This window comes from Myotis nattereri (genome assembly GCF_964212035.1).
Source record: "Myotis nattereri genome assembly, chromosome: 12".
Taxonomy (NCBI): domain Eukaryota; kingdom Metazoa; phylum Chordata; class Mammalia; order Chiroptera; family Vespertilionidae; genus Myotis; species Myotis nattereri.
Genome location: NC_138087.1, coordinates 54,149,081 through 54,171,440, shown reverse-complemented (window position 1 = coordinate 54,171,440; position 22,360 = coordinate 54,149,081). Strand labels below are relative to the sequence as shown.

Here is a 22,360-nt window from a genome sequence, read left to right as displayed (position 1 = left end):
AAGAACACTATCCTTCAGAGTCTAGAGCAGGGGTGTGCCGGGAGCCGGTCCATCCTTGCTGTTTCAAGGGACCTGGCATATATGGCATACTGTTCTTAATATGTTTGCTCACCTTCTTGGCACTATGTGTTTTAACCAAGGTCACCTCTCTGAGAAAGGTTGTTTCCCCAGGTAGGGATTTTCCCCTGAAGTTAGGGAGGGAATAAAACCCCTTAACTAAGTGCCAGGCGGGTAATTAATCACTTTAACTACGAACAATCATGCTTAAGCTACATAATCTTTACTCCCTGGAATGGAGATAAGAAACGCCCTAACCTTTGGAATAGAGATTGATAGGATTGGAATCAACTGGTAGAAATACAGATGTAACAAGACAACAGGACACAGAACCTAGACACAGAACCTACACAGAACCTAGAGACAGAAGAACTTCGCTGGAGAGAACATGGCAAAAGATCCTGGACAGAAACTGGCAACAGAACCTAGAGACAGAACCTAGCGAGAGAACCTGGCTGAAGATCCTAGAGACAGAACCTGGCTACAGAACCTGGATAGAACATGGCAAGAGAACCTGACTAGAACCTGGTGACTGAACCTGGCTGGAGAACCTGGACAGAACCTGGCTGGAGAACCTAGCGAGGGAACATGGCTACAGAACCTGGCTGGAGAACCTGGCTGGAGAACCTAGCAAGAGAACATGGGCACAGAACCTGGCTGGAGATCCTAACCAGAACTTCGCTGGAGATCCTAGACAGAACTTGGCTGGAGATTGTGGCTAGAGATCCTGGCAAGGCTGCTGATCAACTGAACGCTGTCTCCATGTCATTCCTTCTTCGCCGACTCCGTCCACACCTTTGGGGACCCCTGGACCCGCTGGGGTTGGACCCCAGCAGGGGTGGGCAAACTTTTTGACTCAAGGGCCACAATGGGCTCTTAAACTGGACCAGAGGGCCGGAACAAAAGCATGGATGGAGTGTTTGTGTGAACTAATATAAATTCAAAGTAAACATCATTACATAAAAGGGTACGATCTTTTTTTTTAGTTTTATTCATTTCAAACGCGGGCCGTAGTTTGCCCACGGCTGGTCTAGAGGGTTACTCCCAAAATGGTATCTTTAAAAAACTCTAAACTCCCCCTTGTGATGCTGCCTCCTATCAGTCTGAGAGTCACACAGAAAATCAACCTCACTAGTGAGCATTCTAGTGTTTATTTTGTGCCTATGCCAACAATGTGCCATGAGTGTTGCGTCTAGTATCTTATTTAACCTGCCTAACAGCCCTCTAAGACAGGTTCTATTATAGTCCCCATTTCGTAAAGACACAAACCTAGAGACGTTAACCACTACCCAAAACTACTAGTTAGTAAGTGACGGAACAGAAATGTGACCACTTCAGAGTCACATCTACATTCAGTTAAAAGCAGTAGCCCCCAGCCCTTGCTGGTTTGGCTCAGTGGATAGAGCGTTGGCCTTAGGATCAAAGGGTCCCAGATCTGATTCCGATCAAAAGCATGTACCTTGGTTGCAGGCTCCTCCCCAGCCCAGCCCTGGTGAGGGCTCGTACAGGCAATCGAACTGTTTCTCTCACGTTGATGTTTCTCTCTGTCTTTCCTCTCTCTTCCACTCTCCCTAAAAATCAATGGAAAAAAATCCTCGGGTGAGAATTAAAAAACAAACAGTAGCATCCAGATTGATCCTTCACTTCATTAAACCAATTTAGAATAATTTTTAGTTCTTTTGATAAAATTTATCTTCAAAGAATCACTATTTACCACATACACACACACATATATATGTATATACATATATATAATTTTAAGTGGCTATAAAATTTAAATGAAGAACTATTTTTTCATCTATAAAAATTGTTTTAGCAATAATACCTAATGCTAGCAAGTGTGTGGGAAAATGGTATTCTTGTACACTGCTAGTAAGGTATGATCTGGTACAACGTTAGAAAGCAGCTTGGCAATCTCCATTAAAAGCTTTTAAAATATTTTTAGCATTAACCCATCAATTCCACTTCAAGAATTTAGCTAAAGAAAATCATAGACTTAGCCTTGACCAGTGTGGCTAAGTGGATAGAGAATCAGTCAAGGGCATGTACCTGGGTTGCAGGTTCAATCCCCACCCCCCACCCCCATCAGGGCGTATGCATCTCTCATAATGATGTTAAAAAAGAAAAAGCATAGCTTTCACCTCAAAGATACTCAACAGTCTTGTCTTTAATAATAAAAAGTTAGGAAGCCAAAACCGGTTTGGCTCAGTGGATAGAGCGTCGGCCTGCAGACTGAGAGGTCCCGGGTTCGATTCCGGTCAAGGGCATGTACCTGAGTTGCGGGCATATCCCCAGTGGGGGATGTGCAGGAGGCGGCTGATCGATGTTTCTCTCTCATCGATGTTTCTGACTCTCTGTCTCTCTCCCTTCCTCTCTGTGGAAAATCAATAAAATATATTTAAAAAAAAAAAAAGTTAGGAAATATCTAAATTTCTAATTATAGGGCATTGTATAATTAAACTAGAGGCTCAATGCACGAAATTCATGCAAGAGTAGGCCTTCCTTCCCCCGACTGCCGGCACTGGCTTCCCTCTGGCACCCAGGACCCGAGCTTCCCTCTAGCACCCGGCACCTGGGACCCAGGCTTCCTTCTGGCATCCGGCACCCGAGACCCGGGCTTCCCTATGGCCACTGGCAGGCATCTGGGACCCAGGCTTCCCTCACAGCCCCAGCTTTGTCCTGAAGGTCGTCTGGAAGGATGTCCGGTCTAATTAGCATATTACACTTTTATTATTATAGATTATATTATCCTTATACATTAAAATCCAAGCAGCCCATTAAACATTATTTCAGAGATATATGATATCAAAGATTGTTCACCATACATCATTAAGTGAAAATAGGTTGAAAGATGTATGGAATGAACCCAGTTTCATTAAAATACACACACACACACACACACACACACACACACGAAACCTGGAATGGCATAAATCAAAATGTTGAGAACGGCTGTCTTTGGGGATAGTATGAGTTAGAATTTTATATTTAATTGTATTTTCAATGATTGTGTATTACTTTTGTAATAAGAAAAATATGAGGGTGTTTTCTCTTTTAAACGGTATCACAAGGATGAAAGGATACCAAAATATTTTTTATGTTATTGAAATAGGTCTGTAGTTTCTACTTAACAAATATACCAATAAAAATTAATGTAGCTTTTATATATAAATTACCAGTATATTTGTTTACAAAGATATATTACTTAAAACATTTTATACCTCTTTTATACAGCCCTACCACAGTTAGTATGCAGATCAATAAATACTTGAATTAAATAGCCTAGTGTAAAATTTTTATAAACAATCAGGAAGAACACAGTGAAGTTCCAGTTTATAGATCATAGTAAGTCCCTCCATTATACCTCAATCACATTTGACACTGTGGACCATCACCTTCTTCTTAAAGCTCTTCCCATGGCTCCTGCCACAGCTCATTATCCCAGTCATTCTTCCATCTCACTGTCCAGTGCTCTCTCACTCCAGCAAGACCCTCTTCCTCCTCTGAGCTGGAGGCTTCCCACCCCCATGCCGAAGTTTCAGCTTTCTGCATTCTCCTTTCCATACTCACTTCCTTGGTGAGTTTATCCACAGTCATATCACCTGCCACCTCAATGGAGATAATTTCAGGGGCATGACCTTACTTCATTGGGTGTGGGCATGTGCGCCGTCATTGCTACATATGTAAGGTATTTTGATGTTGCCCAACAGCAATGATAGGATCTTACAGTACAGCTCACAACGGGAACGACTGCTTGGAGCATCTGAGGAAGAGTTGTAGGCATCGATGGCAGTGAACTCCTTCCCCTCCCCATAAAATAAACCAAATAAAAATACATAAATAGTGAGCAAAGCACGTGTCTAAAGTGGTCAGGTTAATGGTGTCATACCTTGTTTGGGGATGCAAGAAACTAAATGAAATAATTAGCCAATAGAAGATTCTTAAAAAGGTCCTAGATTCTACATTTACAAAGCTCACTTTTATGAATAAAGTACATATTTTCTTCTAAATATGTTTTTTATTGATTTTTAGAGAGAGAAGATTTTTAGGGATATAGCGATAGAAACATCGACGAAAGACAAACATCATTAATCAACTGCCTCCTGCATGACCCCCACTGGGGATCGAGCCAGAAACCTGGACATGTGCCCTGACCGGGAATCGAACTGTAACCTCTTGGTTCCTAGGTGGACGCTCAACAACTGAACCACACCAGTCAGGCAACAAAGTACATATTTTTATTAGTCACATATTTTTTACTTTTCTGGTGGTCAGTCCTTGTCAGCAAATCACATTACTCTGTGGACTCACCTTCAAGACTAATCTGCCTCCCTCCCCTTCCAGTCAGATTTCTGCCCTTAAGCTTCTCCGATGTAGGAATTGCAAGACGCCACTGGGCTTGCAAATTCATTCTTTACACTCAGGGTATGTTAGTCAGAGGTCCTGAAATAAGATCAGGGCAACAGGCATCTCTTGCATCCAGTACCCAGAACATAAAGGTCACAGATTCTGGGAATAGGAAGACAGCAATTTTGGGCTAATTTCTGACTAATCCTGGCAAGGAGAAAAGCGTATGGTAGAAAGCTCCAGATGAGGAGAAATAAACGGTAGGTGCTGACAGCCCCGGCCGGTGTGACTCAGTTCATTGGAGCATTGTCCCATTTGTCAAAAGGTGGCGCGTTCCACTCTTGGTCAGGGCACATACCAAGTTGCTGGCACATGTGGGAGGCAACTGATCGATGTTTCTCTCTCACATCAATGTTTCTCTCTCTCAAAATTTAATAAAGAAGATTTTTTTTTTAAAGGTGGGCGCTGACAGAAATAGAAGACCACAAGAATCTGTCCTCACAGGCTTGACAGGGTCAGGTATCATGGATGGGCTTCAACCACATGGTTCTTCCTTGGCAACGGGTGCGGCCAGTGCTGGGACACTTGGTGCTGAGGCAGGTACACGTGAGGAAGCAGCCCCCTGCAGCTGCATGCACTGAGCTACCTGCTCAGCTAGGCCCCATGCCTCTGGCATCTATCCTCACTTACCTCAGATGGGAACAGGGACACAGGCCTGCATCAGTCCTGCCTTACCTCATCAAAGATGGTATGAGTTAACTGGTACACGCTCTTCACAGCTGGGATCCCACACCTTTCAGAAGTCCTCAGATCAGTTTAACATAGTCTGACCTGATCATTTAGACTGTCTTTAAGGCACTGCTCAGACTCTCTTGAATAAAAATTGCTTGGTCTCTCAGATAGCCGCCTCTCCCCTGCTTCTCTGCCTGAGATGGATCTGGATGTACGAGGGGAAGGGGACTCTGCAGCAGCAGGAAAGAGGTGAACTTGAACAAGTGGTCCTCTGGCCTCCTATACCCAGGGCAATGTTTCTTCGCCCTGTTTGCTGCTTACACTGCTGGCGATCACGGCCCAACTCTGTAGCTGGTATCACTCTAGGATCCCTGAGTGGTGCCCTGTGGCAGAATCCACTGTACTGTCTTCCCCTGGCATTCTTTTTCTGAGTCTGGTTGTAATGCCTATCACACCCTTCCGATGTCTATGTACTGAGCACATATGCAACAGAAACTGTTCCTGTAGTCTCTGCACCAAGGGCTTCCCCGTTGCACATGAAAATGCCCCTCATCTTGACTTCCAGGGTCAGACATTTTCAAGAAGTTTCACTGATGCCTCTTTCAAAATATCTCTCCATTTAAAATCTACATTCCCTCCCCCACCCCCCAATATCTAGTTCCAGGCTTACCAGTCTGTGCCCACGCTCAGCAAGAATGAGTGCATGATCGATTAATAATGTCTGCTCTGGATGGATGATAGGGGAGCCACACCATGAACAATCGTTAATTTCTTCTTCCTCAAATCCATCGATCTAAATTAATCTGCCCTCTTTACTTGTATCTACCAAAATCCTCTCAGAATTAGTTCAAGCTTTATTTCTTCTGTGAAAGTCACCTGGGCTATAGTGGCTTTACCCTGCTTTGAATTAACATCATTTACCTGGTTACCTAATATTAATACTGGTTTATAAATATTGATAGCAAATAGCACTTATTACTGACACTTGAAGTGGCTTGAAGAAAGGTGGTATCATTAACACAGAGCATGACTCGTTTTAAAGAAAATGTGAATGATTAGCTATAGAGATACCTGGTGCTCTGGCCACCAGAAGAGGTCTAGCAGTTCTCTGAAGATACTATCAGTGAACTCTTTTGGCAAAAAAAAAAAAAAAAAAGATACCAAAAATGGGACTGAGCCCTAACCGGTTTGGCTCAGTGGATAGAGTGTCGGCCTGCGGACTGAAGGGTCCCAGGTTCGATTCCAGGCAAGGGCATGTATCTTGGTTGCGGGCACAACCCCAGTGGGGGGTGTGCAGGAGGCTGCTGATCGATGTTTCTCTCTCATCGATGTTTATAACTCTCTATCCCTCTCCCTTCCTCTCTGTAAAAAATCAATAAAATATATATATTTTTAAAAATGGGACTGAAACAAAAAACAAAGTGTTTTTGCTTAATTAAAGAAGAGAGTATTGCCCTAGCCAGTTTGGCTCAATGGACAGAGTGACAGCCTGCGGACCAAAGGGTCCTGGGTTCGATTCCAAGGGCATATACCTTGGTTGCAGGCTCTCCCCCCACCTCCCCGCCTGAGCCCTCAGGGCTCGTGCAGGAGGCAACCAATCAATGTTCTTCTCTCACATCGATATATCTCTGTCTTTCCCTCTCTTCCACTCTCTCTTAAAAAAGCAAATATGAGATATTGTGGAAATAAGCATCAGTGGAAAAATATCCTCAGGTGAGGATTAACATAAACAAACAAATAAAAAAATAAACAAATAAATAAAAAATAAACTTTATCTTTTAATTTGAAGAAAAAAAAAAGGAAAGAAAGATTATTTTTTTAAAAAGAGAAGAGCCCAGCTGGTGTGGCTTTGTGGTTGAGCGTCGAACTATGAACTAGGAGGTGGGGGCACATGCCTGGGTTGCAGGCTCAATCCGTAGTCAGGTGTGTGCAGGAGGCAGCCGATCAATGATTCTCTCTCATTATTGATGTTTCTATCTTTCTCTCCCTCTTCCTTCTTCTCTGAAATTAATGGAAAGTATTTTTATTTTTAAAGAAGAGAGCATTGTCTGGTCACTACTCCTCAACAGTAACAGAAGCATGCGCTCACTTACTATGAGTTTCCACCCTGTTCTATGATGCCACTCCCCATACTGCACTGTAGCTGATTATATGTAGCCTGAGTCCCTTTTCTCAACAAATCAGTGACCCTTTGTGGAAAAAGGTTCTTCCTGCTCTATCATACAGGAAGATAAAGTAGTTTGCCAAGGAACTGAAATTCTTCCTTCAATTGAGGAATCACAATAACATTTTCTTGACTTTGCCAATCATACAATGGGATGTTCACTAAAACACAACCACTCCCACCCTAACGGTTTTGGCTCAGTGGATAGAGCGTCGGCCTGTGGACTCAAGGGTCCCAGGTTCGATTCCAGTCAAGGGCATGTACGTTGGTTGCAGGCACATACCCAGTGGGGAGTGTGCAGGAGGCAGTTGATCGATGTTTCTCTCGATGTTTCTAACTCTCTATCCCTATCCCTTCCTCTCTGTAAAAAACAACCCAATAAAATATATTTAAAAAACAACAACAACAACAAAAAACCCACAACCACTCCCATTAAAATGTAAACTCCATGGAGAAAGGACATTATCTAGTGTTTTCATCACTGTATTGCCAGCGCCTGATCCAGTAGGTGACTGATATATATTTTACTAGTGAATCATTAATACTTAACAAATAGTAGATGAAGACAATACACAGAAAAAGCTAATGTTTATATCCTACCATGTCTGTTTTGAGAGAGGTAATCTTCATTTCAGATTCGTCTTTTCCTATTGCACCTGTTGTGCTGTGAGGAGAAAGTTAAGAAAATGATCAAAATGAATCATAAACACAAAAAGACTGAACTATAAAAGCTAAAACTTCTAGATATAGAAGAAAACATAGGAGAAAAACTTTGTCACTTTGGTGTAAGCAAAGATTTCTTATGTAGGGCACAAAAAAGCAATAGCCATACAAGAAAGAAGGAAAAAAATTAGATTTCACAAAAATTTAAAATTTATGCTCTTCAAAAGACTCCATAAAGAAAATAAAAAGACAATATAAAAGAAGCCATGATGAGACTGAAATATTCATTTTTTAAAAAATCATTAAAAATAAAAAGCCAAGCCACAGACTGGGAAGAAATATTTTTTTAAATATATTTTTTATTCCTCCCCATCCCCTTTCCTTTCTCAATCCACCTCTTCAAAGTTCAGGTCTGCTATCAATTTGGTGTGTTTTCTTCCAATTTCTATAAACCTCATTTTTGTGTGTGTGTTTTTTATGTATGTATGTGTACTTCAAATAGGATTATATAAAACATTGTTATGCAACTTCTTTTTATGAGATCTATTTTTTTTCTAGTCTTCTATTTCTTTTGTATCTTCTCATTATCCCTAATTAAAACTGTACACATAAAAATTGTGCCAAAGTTGGAGTCTAGATGTAGGGTAGGGCTCAATTAATCTCACTATTATATGGCCTATTAATTACCCATAATAGGATGGACTTGGGCTCAGCTTAGCTGAACAATGAAGATCCTAAAGAATGTTAACAGCCAAAACCGGTTTGGCTCAGTGGATAGAGCGTCAGCCTGCGGACTGAAAGGTCCCAGGTTCGATTCCGGTCAAAGGGCATGTACCTGGGTTGCGGGCACATCCCCAGTAGGAGATGTGCAGGAGGCGGCTGATCGATGTTTCTAACTCTATCTCTCTCCCTTCCTCTCTGTAAAAAATCAATAAAATATATTTTAAAAAAAAATGTTAACAATGTGTCAGGCTGCAAAGTTCCTTTCAGCATATGGAGAAGGTTCTTAAGCAGGGAAATCTCATGCGAAGACCATGTTTCATGAAGAACAACATGGCAACAGTGTATATGATATAGACCAGAAGAAGGAGAGATTGGACAACAGGGAGACTAACTCAGTGACGAATAGGAAATAGGAAAGCTGAAGAAATAAAATTCTGGACTATAGTTGTGGCCAGTGAAATGGAGAGAAACTTTTACTGCATTATAAGAAGGTAGACTAGTAGAGGGGGGAAAACACACAAATGACTGGAATTAGAAGAGCTGGATTTGAATTCCAACTGTGAAATTTATTAGCTGTGTGACCTTTTGGCAAGGCACTGCTCTGCTCCATACCTCAGTTTGCCTGTCAATACAATGAAGAACTTGGAATACTGGGGCCTCTAAGAGTTATTTTTCAGAACTCTTTCTTTTTTCTGGAAAAAAATTTTAAAGGCAAGATTGTTGTCACAGAAGCATGGCTAACAGGCTAATAGCGCCAGCTATCCTTAATTTCACCTCTCAGCCACCCTTGAGGCATTCTTGAAGAATTGCCAGAGGACTAGAGAACAACATTTGATAAATCTCTAAAGACTCTACTACCAGTTCTAATATTCAATGACTCAAGGGGTAAAATTAGCAAAGAGAGGTACCCAGGAAAATAGTAATAACTTTAATAGCTGCCACAAAATCATATAATAGAAAGGGTGAACTGACGTCCAATAAATTTGCCTGCTTCCCTTTATAGGCCAAACTCAAATTAATGTCCAAAATCTCATCCAAACCTTATGCAATGATAATCTAACCTCCATATAAACAATTCAGTCACAAGTAATTCATTGCCTAATGTCAGCTCATTCCAATTTGAGGTCCTCTAACTACTTAAATGTTCTTCCTTATTAAGCCAAATTCTGTGCCCCATCACTGTTATCTGAAATAAAGGTCTGTATTCCACCTCTGGAACCAAACCAAAAAATCTAACCCTTCCACAGGACAGTCTTTCAACTGTTTGAAAAGAGCTATCAAGTCTGCCTTATCACTCTTGATTCTCTCTCACTCTGACCTGCCATGCATGGTCCACGGAGATGGCCTACTCTGGTTTTGGATCAATTCAACAGTTTCTAAGCCTCTAAATGCAAGTAGATTTTCATTAACTTCTGGGTTTAACCAGTTAACTGCCACATTATTTTGAATTAAATTAAAAAAAGCTCTGCTGCTTGTGTCTATAGACGCTTATGATGTACAAATGTTTAAATACTTAATCAAAACAGATAATCTTCCTTTAAATGTCATTTCGTAATGAAACATAAATAGAACCCAAATTCATAATACGTTGACTACTCTTTTCTTGCTAAACATACACTGCTCCCAGTGTATCAGAAGTAGATTGCTAAATCTTTTTTTTTTTTTAAATATATATATTTTATTGATTTTTTACAGAGAGGAAGGGAGAGAGATAGAGAGTTAGAAACATCGATGAGAGAGAACCATCGACCAGCTGCCTCCTGCACATCCCCCACTGGGGATATGCCCGCAACCCAGGTACATGCCCTTGACCGGAACCGAACCCGGGACCCCTCAGTCCACAGGCCGACGCTCTATCCACTGAGCCAAACCGGTCTCGGCTAGATTGCTAAATCTTTGACCCAAAGCCAATTGTAAAAACATCTAGCCAGGAATGCAAAGAGATCCAAGACTCAAGGTCCAATGACTCTACAGCTCATAATCTTATCAACTTCCAGGGGAATCTAATTCTCACCAGTACAAAACTCAATTATCACCAAGGTAGCATGGACTATCAATGTGAAAAAGCTTCATTCACCTTTCTTCATCCCATTCATTCCATATTCCACTACCAGGTCTGCAAAATCAGGGTCTGTGACTTGGGCCTGGGTATCTGCTATACTGGGTAGCTGGAGAATGGGGAGTAGGAAGTATGACTGAGTCCCTTCGGTGAAAGCAAGCGGGCATGGCCACAGTCTGATTCCTTGTGGGAGGGCTGCGCCTTTACGGTTTCCTGTGCTCCAGTTGTCCGGGTAACCTGAGGCCTCCCTATTTGTGTTGGCATCATGAGGCCAAGAGCGGAAGCAAAGCTGGAGCAACCAGGAAGACCTGCAGGAAAAAAATGTGGGTAATGCAGCAGTTATACCACAGGAAGGTCAAGCCCAGGGCATAAGAATTACCTGTTTGGGAAGGGGTGGGGGTACTGCCTTGTAAAAATTTTATTTCCAGATTCCACTTCCAGAATTTCTGATTCAGTAGGCCTCAGATGAGATTGGGAACCTGCAATTTTAAGAGGCTCCCTCCTACCAAGTAAGACAAAGACCACACTTTTAAAAATCTAGGCTAAGCAAACAAATCACAAATTAGGAAGAAAAAGTATCACCATCTATCAACTTCAGAAAGGTGATATTCTAGAACAGCAGTTCTCAACAGGAGGAGAGGGTGGGGAAATGTTGCCCTCCAGGGCACCTCTGGCACTGTCTGAAGGTATTCTGGGTTGTCACAATGGAGAGGGTACCTCTGATGTCTAGTGGGTAGAGGCTGGGGTGCTGCTAAACATCCCGCAGTGCACAGGACAGTCTCCCCGCCCCAACAGAATGTCCAGCCCACCTGAGCGCCATGGTAGAGAGGATATTCTGCCCCTCAACCCCATCTCCCCCAACCCACAGAGATCAATGCTTATGTCACAGGACAGAGACTTAGGGGAGAGCCCCTGAAAAAAATGAGAACCCAAAAATGATCATTTAAAAATAGTGACCGTTATTACAAATATGGACAAGGAGGAGATGAGAAGAACAGACAATACTGGGAGAGGTGCATGGACAATGGTGAGCAGGGAAGGGAGTCAGGGACGAAGGGCAGTGGGGACAGCAGTGGGAAATGAATGCTGCTCCCCCGGTGGAGGCAGCCTATGCAATGTAGAAGGCTGGTGAAGAGGCGATAAGCTCATTAAAAATAATATATAAGCAAAATAATTTTAAAAGGCAAATGGATAAAGGAACTGTGAAGAAGTAGCTTTAGGGTCTGTTAAGCATAGATCTGGAGTGAAAAGATGTTAGAGAAACTTCTGCAAAAAGAATGCTGAAGACTGTTCAGCAATGACAAGAAAAGAAAATGAGAGGACTTTTAGAAGATCAAGAGTTATGTGAGAACGGAAAAGAAGTTACTTATGACCTTCTAGCCACAATCACCCCCAAGAAAGATGAGTCCAGAAGTTCCCTGGATTTACTGAGCAGAGATCATAAAAGGGAAGAGGAGCTGGAGACACACCTAAGAGCTCTCCTCGAAAGGGAAGAGGGCAGACGTGGTGCTCACAGAGAATGGAGGAGTAAGGTTCAAAGAGGAGGAAAGTCGTTTGTGAGAGAAAGAGAAGAGAGGGATTTGGCAGTCATTATGGAGAGGAACTTCAGGGGCTCTTTCCCTTAGGGAAAGAGAGAGATTGAATAAGGAATTTTTAAAGTTTTGCTTTGAGTTATGGAAGATGACAGGAAACTTTCATCTTTTACCCCTCCTAAGAAAGCTTCAATAAAAACTGACACTATGGGGGGCGGGGGGGGGGGGGCGGGGGGAGATGCGGGAAGAGACTGGACAAAAATCGTGCACCTATGGATGAGGACAGTGGGTGGGGAGTGAGGGCGGAGGGTGGGGTGGGAACTGGGAAGAAGGGAGTTATGGGGGGAAAAAGAGGAACAAATGTAATAATCTGAACAATAAAGATTTAATTAAAAAAAACAACTGACACTATCAATATAAGCCTAACCAATGGACACAGACAACAGAGGGGTGGGGGGCATGAGTGTGTATGTGTGTGTGTGTGGGGGGGGTAATGGGGAGATAAGGACACATATGTAATAGTTTAATCAATAAAGAAATAAAAAAATTAAAAAACGGACACTATCAGGACTCTAGAGGTTAGGTTTGTGTTTTTTTTCTAGGTTGTGCCAACATGTTAGACTGGCCTCCAAACAGAACAAGAGCCCAGTTTCGCGTGTTTCCCTGTGTTTGAGGTGACCATAAGATTTTTTTGGAACAGCCAAAAGATAGCCAGTGATGCAGTACGAAGTTCCAGAGTTTTTAGAGCTCACTAACACAAGAGTCACTCACCTCATCTGGCTTAAAACTTAAATAACTAAAATTAAGTAAAATTAGAATTCTGTTTCGTAGTCACATCACGCTAGCCACATTTCCAAGGGGCTGGTGGCTAATCATTAGACAGGACAGGCAGGGAACATTTGCATCAGTGCAGAAAATTCTACTGGGCATGCCGGAGGGGACAAATAACAGACAAAAAACAAACCCCTTTCAAATCTTTAAAGAGCTGCCACACTGAAAAGAAAAATTTCTTCCATACTGTTTCAAAAAGCAAAACTAAGGGAAAATATGAGATAACTAAAGCTAGATAGTAGAACTGGCAGCCCCCACTGCAGGAGGAAGTAACGCATTCCTTTCCTTTCGGTAGAGACAATCAAGCAAAACCTACTCGCTCACCTTCCAGCGATGAGAACTAGATGCATTCTGCCTATTTAGTTTGAGTCTATAATTTTAAGAAAAGAGCAATTTATAAATGAGATAAAAGTGAGAGTCTCATAAACGGAATTTTAAAAGTCACTACTGCAATAAGTAGATTGTGGAGCAGGCAGGAAAAATAAAAGCAAATAGGAAATTCAGTTAAATTAGAGGGCGGTTAATTATGAGTGCAAGCAGAAAAAGAAAAAAAAAGAAAAACAACAGAAAAATTTGGTGAGAATGGTTCCAGAGGTGGGGTAGGAAAACTTCAATATGGGTTATTAATAGAAACTTAACTATAGTTGAAATCCAAACTACAACCATAGCATCTTTTATATTCTCAGCCAGAGAGAACACTGGGCTGTTTGGGTATAGCAACTGTATGTTCTTGAAACTCTGGCCCCTCCCTCCCGCCCAGCTACCATTCATCACAGCCTTACAAGTCTCTCAGCTCCTGAAACACAGCCTCTTTCATGAAGTCTCTTCATCTTCACAGGAATGCAACTCCTCTCAGCCTTCTCCAGTCTGAATACAGAATGCCCAACGGTGCTGTCTCTTAAACTTCTATTCTAGCTATAAAGTTACCCATCCTCATCTCTCACCCCAAAATATATTTGGTCTGATTATAATGTAATATACTAAACACATATTCATTTTTATTTATTTTTTTAAATCAAGTCTCTGGAGATTGGCCCAGACGCCACCATTTTAAAAAAAATTGATCTGAGAGGCAGAGCTGCCTCAAATAGATTGTCAAACTGCAGCGGGAAGGCCGGGGAGGGTTGGGGGGCAGGAGGGAGGGGGGTAAGAGATCAACCAAAGGACTTGTATGCATGCATATAAGCATAACCAATGGACATAAGACACTGGGGGGTAGGGGAGGCCAGGGGATTGTCAAGGGAGGGGAGAAAAAAAAGGACACATATGTAATACTCTGTAATACTTTAAGCAATAAAAAACTTAAAAAAAATTGATTTGAGAGAGAGAGGGAGAGGGAGAGAGAGAAATACTGATCAGCTACCTTCTGCAGGACCCCCACAGGGGATCATGCCCAGACCAGGAATCATACCGGTGACCTCTTGGTGTACAGGATGATGCCCAACCAAGCCACACCAACCAGGGCCATGTTCATATACTTATATTGACTTATGGTTCTATTTTCTGTGCATTTTAGTCTGTGTGTGTACATGAGAACATTTATTCACACACATGAAAACCTCTATGACTGGCAAGCATTTAGGAATCTGACACTAAGATTATGAAGTTCATCATACAGTGCCCTGCCCAACATCAGGCTTCAGTCGATTTTACAATAATGGCCATGCGTCTGGATGCAGAATGCGGGAGAAAGAGACTGAGGTAGATGTGAATTTGAACACTTTTTTTCTTATAGGAAAAATAAGGAAACATAAGCATTTTTGCTATATCTAGAAGGCTGTTTAATCACAAAGGGAAGGCCGAAGCCTTGGTGAAAGCAAGCATGACAGAATTTACAAACAATCCAGAATAAGAAAAAGGTGATAGAAGAGCAAAGAAGATAGAAGTGGATCATGCAGAATAAATAGAGCATTACCTTTTAAAAATCTGAAGTCTTCCCAAAGAGAAAGGAGAGGAAAAGAGATTTCAACAAGAGAGTGTTAAAGATGGAAAAGAGCCAGAAAGGGCTGTGAGCTTAAAAAAAAAAATTCACTGAAGAAGCGGTGGTGTATGTTGGCAAAGAGAAGTGTAGAATTGAGGGGAGGGAGAATTTATAGTAGAGGAAGTTGGTGTGAAGTTTTCCTTTAAAGATGCCCAGCAGAGCAAAGAAGGAATGAAGGCAAAGGCCACTGGGAATAAGGTAGGGCTGGAGCTGAAACAGCACAGGAGAAAGCAACTGGGCTCAAAGTGGGTGTGTGTTTTAATTAACTGACCCAGATTTTCTTGTTTGGGGCCAAAGGCAACCGTAGGGTTTAAGAATCTTAAAAATAAATTATAAAGATCCTAATCCTTATAATTGCCATTGGCCCAAGGTAACATAAATTATAAAGACCATAACAGAATTAGAATGAGTTTCTGAGACAAATACCAAATACCATTTTAGAGTTGGTTTTAGAAGAGAAATTGGACTTTATTGCTATGCTGTAGAAATACTGTCATGAATAAGACTGCTTTAGGTCCTAGCTGGTTTGGCTCAGTGGATAGTGTGGCCTGGGGACTGAAGGGTCCTGGGTTCGATTCCAGACAAGGGCACATGCCTGATTGTAGTCTTGATCCCCAGTAGGGGGCATGTAGGTGGCAGCTGATCAATGATTCTCATCATTGATGTTTCTATCTCTCTCCCCTGTCCCTTCCTATCTGAAATCAATAAAAATACTTTTTTTAAAAAAAAACAAAAAACTGCTTTAGCTTTCTCTCTTTATCAGCCACAGGGAAAATATAGAAACTTTGTAGCTACATACAAAGACACAGAAGATAGTATGTAACCTAACATATATGGTAAAACAGTTATTTGTCTTTGTACTTTGTAGCCCAATGCCTCCATCCCAAGAAATGTTTTACTAGGTTCAGGATACATAGGGCAAGTTAAAGGACTGAACAGAAAAAAAATTAAGGTTAAAAATAAAGACCATAGCCCTAACTGGTTTGGCTCTGTGGATAGAGCGTCGGCCTGCGGACTGAAAGGTCCCAGGTTCGATTCTAGTCAAGGGCATGTACGTTGGTTGCGGGCACATACCCAGTGGGGAGTGTGCAGGAGGCAGTTGATTGATGTTTCTCTCTCATCGATGTTTCTAACTCTCTATCCCTCTCCTTACTCTCTGTAAAAAATCAATAAAAATATATATAAAAAAATAAAGACCATAATATGAGGGAGAGGAAAACTAGAAGGGCTATGCTACTGATATAGAAAACGGAGACATTAAAGACATGGAATTCAGTCAAATCAGTGAGGGGAAAATGGAGGCAAGACAAAGGAAGACTCAACACTATAACATCTTGATAACCTCACTTTGGATTTCAAATCAGAAATTGAATCAAATTTTTCAATTATTAAAAAAATTCAACAGATTTAAATTGTTTGATAAATATAGTCATGCAATTTAAAATAACTATAAAAAGTTGCAAATCTCTCTCTCTCTCTTTTTTTACAAAGACTTAATGGCAGGCAATAAAGCTAGATACAAATAATCTTGCCTTTTAAGCCGTTCACTACTCTTTCTACTCAGACAACAAAACCAAATTCCTCACATCTGCATTCAAAGCCTTTAATGAGCTGGGCTGGCCTGGCTCAGTGGTTGAGCATTGACCTATGAACCAGGAGGTCACCTTTGGATTTCTGGTAGGTGCACATGCCAATCAGTGATTCTCTCATCACTGATGTTCCTCTCTCTCTCCCTCTCCCTTCCTCTCTGAAATCAATAAAAATGTGTGTGTTTAAAGCCTTTCATGACCTAGCCACAACTGTACCCAAATAACCTTAACTCCCCCTACTCCCTAAACCTACTCTTCACTCGCCCAGTGCACAGGCCTCCCGACCGATCTTCTCTCTCTAGGGGTTGGCCATCCCCACCTGCCTACCTGACATGGCAGTCACCTTCCACCTACAGGCTCTGGCTGGCCAAGGCCTACACTGGCGAGGTGTCGTCCGGAAGCTGGCCCATCCTCATTGCGCGGCAACCCTCCCTCCCTTTCTGGGCCTCCCGGACTCGGATTCTCGGATTTGCCCGGGCCCCTTTCCCTCCCACGCGAGGGCCTTCTCCCTGATCCAGGACGTTCTCCCAGGGGCTCGCTCCCGCCTGCTCCACTCAGGCACAAGCTCTGCACTCGGCCTCTATTAGGTCTTTCCCACCTGGGGCGAAACCAGAACCTGGACGTTCAGCACCCCCTCGCCGCTCCCCAACTCTCTCGGGTGCTTCCACCACCCTCCAGGTGCTCCCCGCAGCCACCCCTCTGGAACTCCGGTTCCCCAAACCTCCCCGCGGCCGCAGCCAATCCTTCCTATCCGGCCCAGGCGGTGGGGGTCAGCGGTGACTCACCCGAGGGCTGGCCGGCGGCTGGGGGGCCGGAATGCGCTCACTTCCTCACCGCGCGCACCTGCCCGGTGCTGCTGGAGCGCTGCCCGGCCGGGCCTCCGGCGGATGTTTTCTGTCCCCGCGCTGGCGGCGCGCGCCAAACGCCCCCGCGCCAACCGAGGCGCCCCCTCAACTGGCATCTCGGAGGCCGCAGGAATCAGGAATCACGGGGTTGAGCCCTAATAACTAACACTCCTACACACACACCCTCAAAAGCTGGGCCTCCAGCCCCAAGAACCTACACAGATGCGCACGCACACACACACACACCAATAGACATGCAAATGGATTCAACCAACACCTTCCCACCACTCCCCGACTCTGGGAGAGGGATCTTGGCTCAGCCCCAGCCTTTCTCCCCAGGAGCCCCCTACTCCTACCTCATCTTCATTAGAGGCAGTTCTCACTTCTGTCGCCAAGCCCCCCCCCCCCCCCATCAATGCCAATCCCCACTGGGCCCCTTCGCCTTCCAGCGTCACCGCCACCACCTCCATGCTCCCTAGCTCTCCACTAGTGTCGCCCCTACTAGGCTGGCTCCAGGCTGCAGGAGCAGAAGGTAGTCCATGATCCAGACTTCAGGTGTCAGCTACTGTCCCTCACACAGAAAGGCAGCAGCAGAGCTACTGACCACGAACCAGGCTGCTGGGCCCTTGTGATAGACAGGCCTCCTAATCCACCTGCTCCAGCCAACAGAGCAGTCCAAGGCCATGCCTCTCACACGCTAGCCTACATCAGGGCACCCTGGTTCAGCCATGAAGTTCCTTCTCTCTCTGGGCACTCCTCTGACGTGGAAAGGCTATCAGCCCTGACGAGGGTGAATGTGTGGTACAGTCTGCATCTCCTTCCACTTAAGCTGTCTCCTTGGAAGAGGGCAGATAGGGAGTTTGAGGTGGACTGATGAGTTGCTTCTGAATAGTGAAGAGCTGAGAGGCAGGGTAACCTTCTACAAAAGTCAGCCAGAGTCGCTGTATCTGATCCACTGGATGACAAGGAGTCTCGGGGTAAATGGGACTAGAGCAGGGGTGGGCAAACTTTTTGACTCGAGGGCCACAATGGGTTCTTAAACTGGACCGGAGGGCCGGAACAAAAGCATGGATGGAGTGTTTGTGTGAACTAATATAAATTCAAAGTAAACATCATTACATAAAAGGGTACGGTCTTTTTTTTTTTTCTTTTCTTTAGTTTTATTCATTTCAAATGGGCCGGATCCGGCCCGCGGGCCATAGTTTGCCCACAGCTGGACTAGAGACTTGGATGGAAAAATAAAATCCATGCCAAAGTGACTGGCCCTGTCGGTAGGAGGGGACTCCCTGGAATAGGAGCCTGTGGCGTGTAGAAAAATGAAAGAAATCCAGTTTAGCCAGAGGACATTAGTACCAAAGAGATGGCCAGCATTAGAGTGATCAGAAAGGAAAACGCGAGAGTTTGCATGAGTGAGGATGGGAAGAAATGGATCCAAGTCCGTAAGAAAAAGCAGTACTAAGTGAGCTGGTAGGGTAAGAAACTCTCTCTTCCCAGGGCAGGAGTGAGGGCACTGGCCTAGGGAAAACAGTTTTATCAGCAACACCGTTGCTCAAACCAAACACTTAGAATTTCAAAGATACAAAGACCAAAACCAAAAACCAAAATGCTCCTGGAGGTAGTTTCTGAAGGCGGTGGTAGGGATGACATGGAGCATGAGTGCAAAAGGGACATGAGTCTATGCCTGGAGACAGCAGAAGCTCAATGTCATTAAAAGGAGTATCTACCCATTTTGTCTCTGAGCTCTAGCACCAACCTCAGTAGCTAATATTTTCTGAGGGCTATGTGCTGGGGACAGATAACATGCATTATCTCATTTAATATTCTTAGCAACCCTACGAGTAGTACCATCCCAATTTATAAATAAGGAAACAGGTTTAGAGAGGTGAAGTAACTTGCCAAAAGTCACATAGCTCTTAAGTGGAGTCAGGATCTGAATCCAAGTAGTCTGACTCTGCAACCTTTGCTCTTAATCACCCATCCTGGGTTCTCCACAACCTGCAGGAAACCCAGAAGAGGATGTCAAGGGGTAAATTCCTAAATCCTCCCTCCATAACATACAGAGAGAGGGGCACCTCTAGGAAACTGGGGCGACTCCTACATTAGAGCATTTGGAGGAAACGTTCCTCTGAAAAAACCATCCAGACGGGGAGATAGCGTATCTGCTATGTTTGGGTGATGAACAATGGAGAGCCCATCTCTGGATGCCTGTGGAAAAGAGACACCCTATCCCCTGACCCCCATCTCAGGGGCAGCCATGTCTCTAGGATACTTCAGGGAGACCCTGCCCTGGGGTCTGAGAAAAACAGTCTCTACTCCAGGTGCATGTTTGCTCTCCTGGAGCCTCTGGCCGTCGCACCCTACAGCAGCTCCTGGGTTTGGCTGGGGCACAGGATTAGCCATCCCCAGGAAATGCCTCCCTCCGGTCCAGGCAGGGATCCCAGCACATCCACCCCTGGAGAGAGTGTGTGTGGTATGGTGGGGTGGGGTGGGGTGGGGTGGGAGATGGTGGAATGCTTCCTTCTCTCCAGGTCAGAGATCTGGGGACCACCTGGGGGCCCTCACCCCTCCCACCTCCTTGCTGGGGGAGTGCCCAGTCCAGTGCCCCCTCCATGGCCACCTCCCTCCCCCTAGCTGTGCAGGGGCATGAATCAGCTCTCACAGCTTGTTAAAGCTGGACCTCTTGTTTTCATGCCCTCACCCCAGGAAACAGAGTTACAGCTTTTCCAGCTCTACTCAGCAGGGGGCCAGGGTCCTCACTTTATAAACATCTCCAAGCCTGTGAGAGCAGAGGGCACGGAGATGGTGTGAGACAGGAGCCCAGGGGAAAAGACAGACACTAAGACTCGAGGAGAGAAACAAAGAAGAGCCAAGGAGACAAGACCGGAGTAGCCTGACCAGAAGCCTAGAGGGTCCGAAAGGGCTCTGCTCCAGAAATGGCCCTAAGGATGTTCTGGGCTGGACAGGCTAAGGGGATCCTGGGAGGCTGGAGGATCATCTGCTTGGTGCTATCTCTGCTCCTTCAGCACCCAGGAGTCCACAGCAAATGCTACTTCCAAGCTCAAGGTAACGCTGGGTGAGGCATTAGGAAAGGAAAAGGAGCGGAGGGCATTCACTGGTTGGAGGGGGGCTTAGAGATGATCCGGGGTCACTCAGAAAAAGAAAGACTAAATATGGGGAGAGTGTGCCCTTAGCTCTCTCCTACTCCAGGATGATTCTATCTGCCGCCACTGCTCCCCTTACACTAATATTTCCTGCTCTTCCCTAGCACCCTGCCACTATGAAGGGAAATATTTTACCCTGGGTGAGTCTTGGCTCCGCAAGGACTGCTTCCACTGCACCTGCCTGCATCCTGTCGGTGTGGGCTGCTGTGACACGTGAGTGACCAGAAATGGCCAGAGAGAATGGCTCTGATGGGAGAGATGGCCAGGGCATGACTAGATTCTGTCAAGTTAGAATGAACAGAATAGCAGTATGAGGCTGACCAAACCTGAAGGTAACAAGAGGGTGAGAGAGAAAGCTTCAGGCTACAAAGTGAGGAAGGTAGGGGTGGATCGAGAAGGAAAATATTGCTGCTATGAAATGAAAAAAATCCAACTATGGTAGGTGAGGATTTAGTTAGGGGGACCAAAGGGGCACCAGGAGAGGATCTGGGAGGACTGCTGGGAGAAAGGGAACGTGGGGAGGGAAGGTGGCCCTTCCCTGTGCTGACTCCTTCCCCATCCTTTGGGTCCCCAGGTCCCAGCATCCCATCGACTTCCCTGCTGAGTGTGAGGTCCGACAGGAGGCAGGAACCTGCCAATTCTCCCTGGTACAAAAATCTGACCCTCGGCTGCCCTGCAAAGGGGGAGGGCCTGACCCAGAGTGGGGCTCGGCTAATACCCCTGTTCCTGGGGCTCCTGCTCCCCATACCGGCTAAACTCAACTGATCACCCTTCTGCTGACTGCCCACTGCTGCTGCCACTTCCAGGGAAACCACTAGCAGCTGCCAATTTATTCTGAATAAATAAATTAATGCTACAGCTGAAAGCCTGCTTCTCATTGTCCGTGTCATTGGGCCCCAGGTGGAAAAAATGGGCCCTACTAGAGTCCAGGTACTGAGTTCTCAGGATCCTGAAGAAAGTAGTGCTGTGGTGGGCCAGTTTCAGATGGTTATGGTGCTGGTACTGGGGCCTGGGGCTGCATATGAGGCCAGGGTCGGGCTTGTGGGCAGCACCTTGATGGGGAGGTCCCAGCTGAAGGTGTCTACAGGCACCTGCTCAGGCCCTGTCCAGGTGACAGGCTCGGGCTGTTCCATAGGAGGTAGGAGCACCAAACCTGGTTCTCGGGATGTTACAAATTCAAAATGCAATCGCCACTTCAGGGACACTGGAAAAAAGACATAGACAGAGGCATTAGAAGCTAGAATTAAAAGCCAATGACAGGGTAGGGTTAGCAAATTAGCAAAAACCTGTATTTGGGAGGAGGGGGAGAAATCACAGGACAGGGAGCTAGGATCAAGGGTTTTTTTGAAGTAATCTAGTGTGTTCGCCAGAATGTGACAATAAGGACAGCAATGTCAAGAATCTAAGAGCCCAAATGTAAGACAGTCAAGATGTGACAGCCTAAAGTTCAAGGGGCTCGGGAATCAGCGATCAGTGAATCACGGGTCCCCGTGAGAACGGGTAGGGAAGGAGAGCTCCAAAGCTGTTAAGCCTGCAGGGGTCAGTGCATCTAGGAAACAGGTTGAAGATCTAATAGAGTGTTAAGGGTCAGAAACTGGATGTAGGTTAGTATGTCTGAGTGTTAAGAATCAGGATCCATTACATTGTATCTAAGGACAGTATTTTGCTCTCTCCCC

The 22,360-nt window shown here is 44.6% G+C and overlaps 2 protein-coding genes across 7 annotated transcripts in view; one reads left to right on the top strand and one right to left on the bottom strand.

Annotated features, from left to right (window-relative positions):
• The window catches only part of RGP1 (RGP1 homolog, RAB6A GEF complex partner 1), a 44,360-nt gene that overhangs the window by 8,106 nt on the left and 13,894 nt on the right, over nucleotides 1–22,360 (bottom strand). For 3 of the 6 annotated variants that reach the window (XM_081103558.1, XM_081103556.1, XM_081103557.1), the window contains exon 9: nucleotides 19,675–21,888. In XM_081103558.1, coding sequence (XP_080959684.1) covers nucleotides 21,665–21,888 — 224 coding nt within the window. In that variant the 3' untranslated portion in view covers nucleotides 19,675–21,664. Of the gene's footprint in view, nucleotides 1–1,516; nucleotides 1,629–7,900; nucleotides 7,965–19,674; nucleotides 21,889–22,360 lie in introns of those variants that run through there. The other 3 variants (XR_013996667.1, XR_013996668.1, XM_081103559.1) reach the window with 2 other exon arrangements.
• Nucleotides 20,457–21,439, top strand: MSMP (microseminoprotein, prostate associated; the record flags this gene model as incomplete). Its single annotated transcript, XM_081103560.1, has 3 exons — nucleotides 20,457–20,586; nucleotides 20,789–20,897; nucleotides 21,259–21,439. 3 exons carry the CDS (start codon nucleotides 20,457–20,459, stop codon nucleotides 21,437–21,439), a joined length of 420 nt encoding a protein of 139 aa, XP_080959686.1.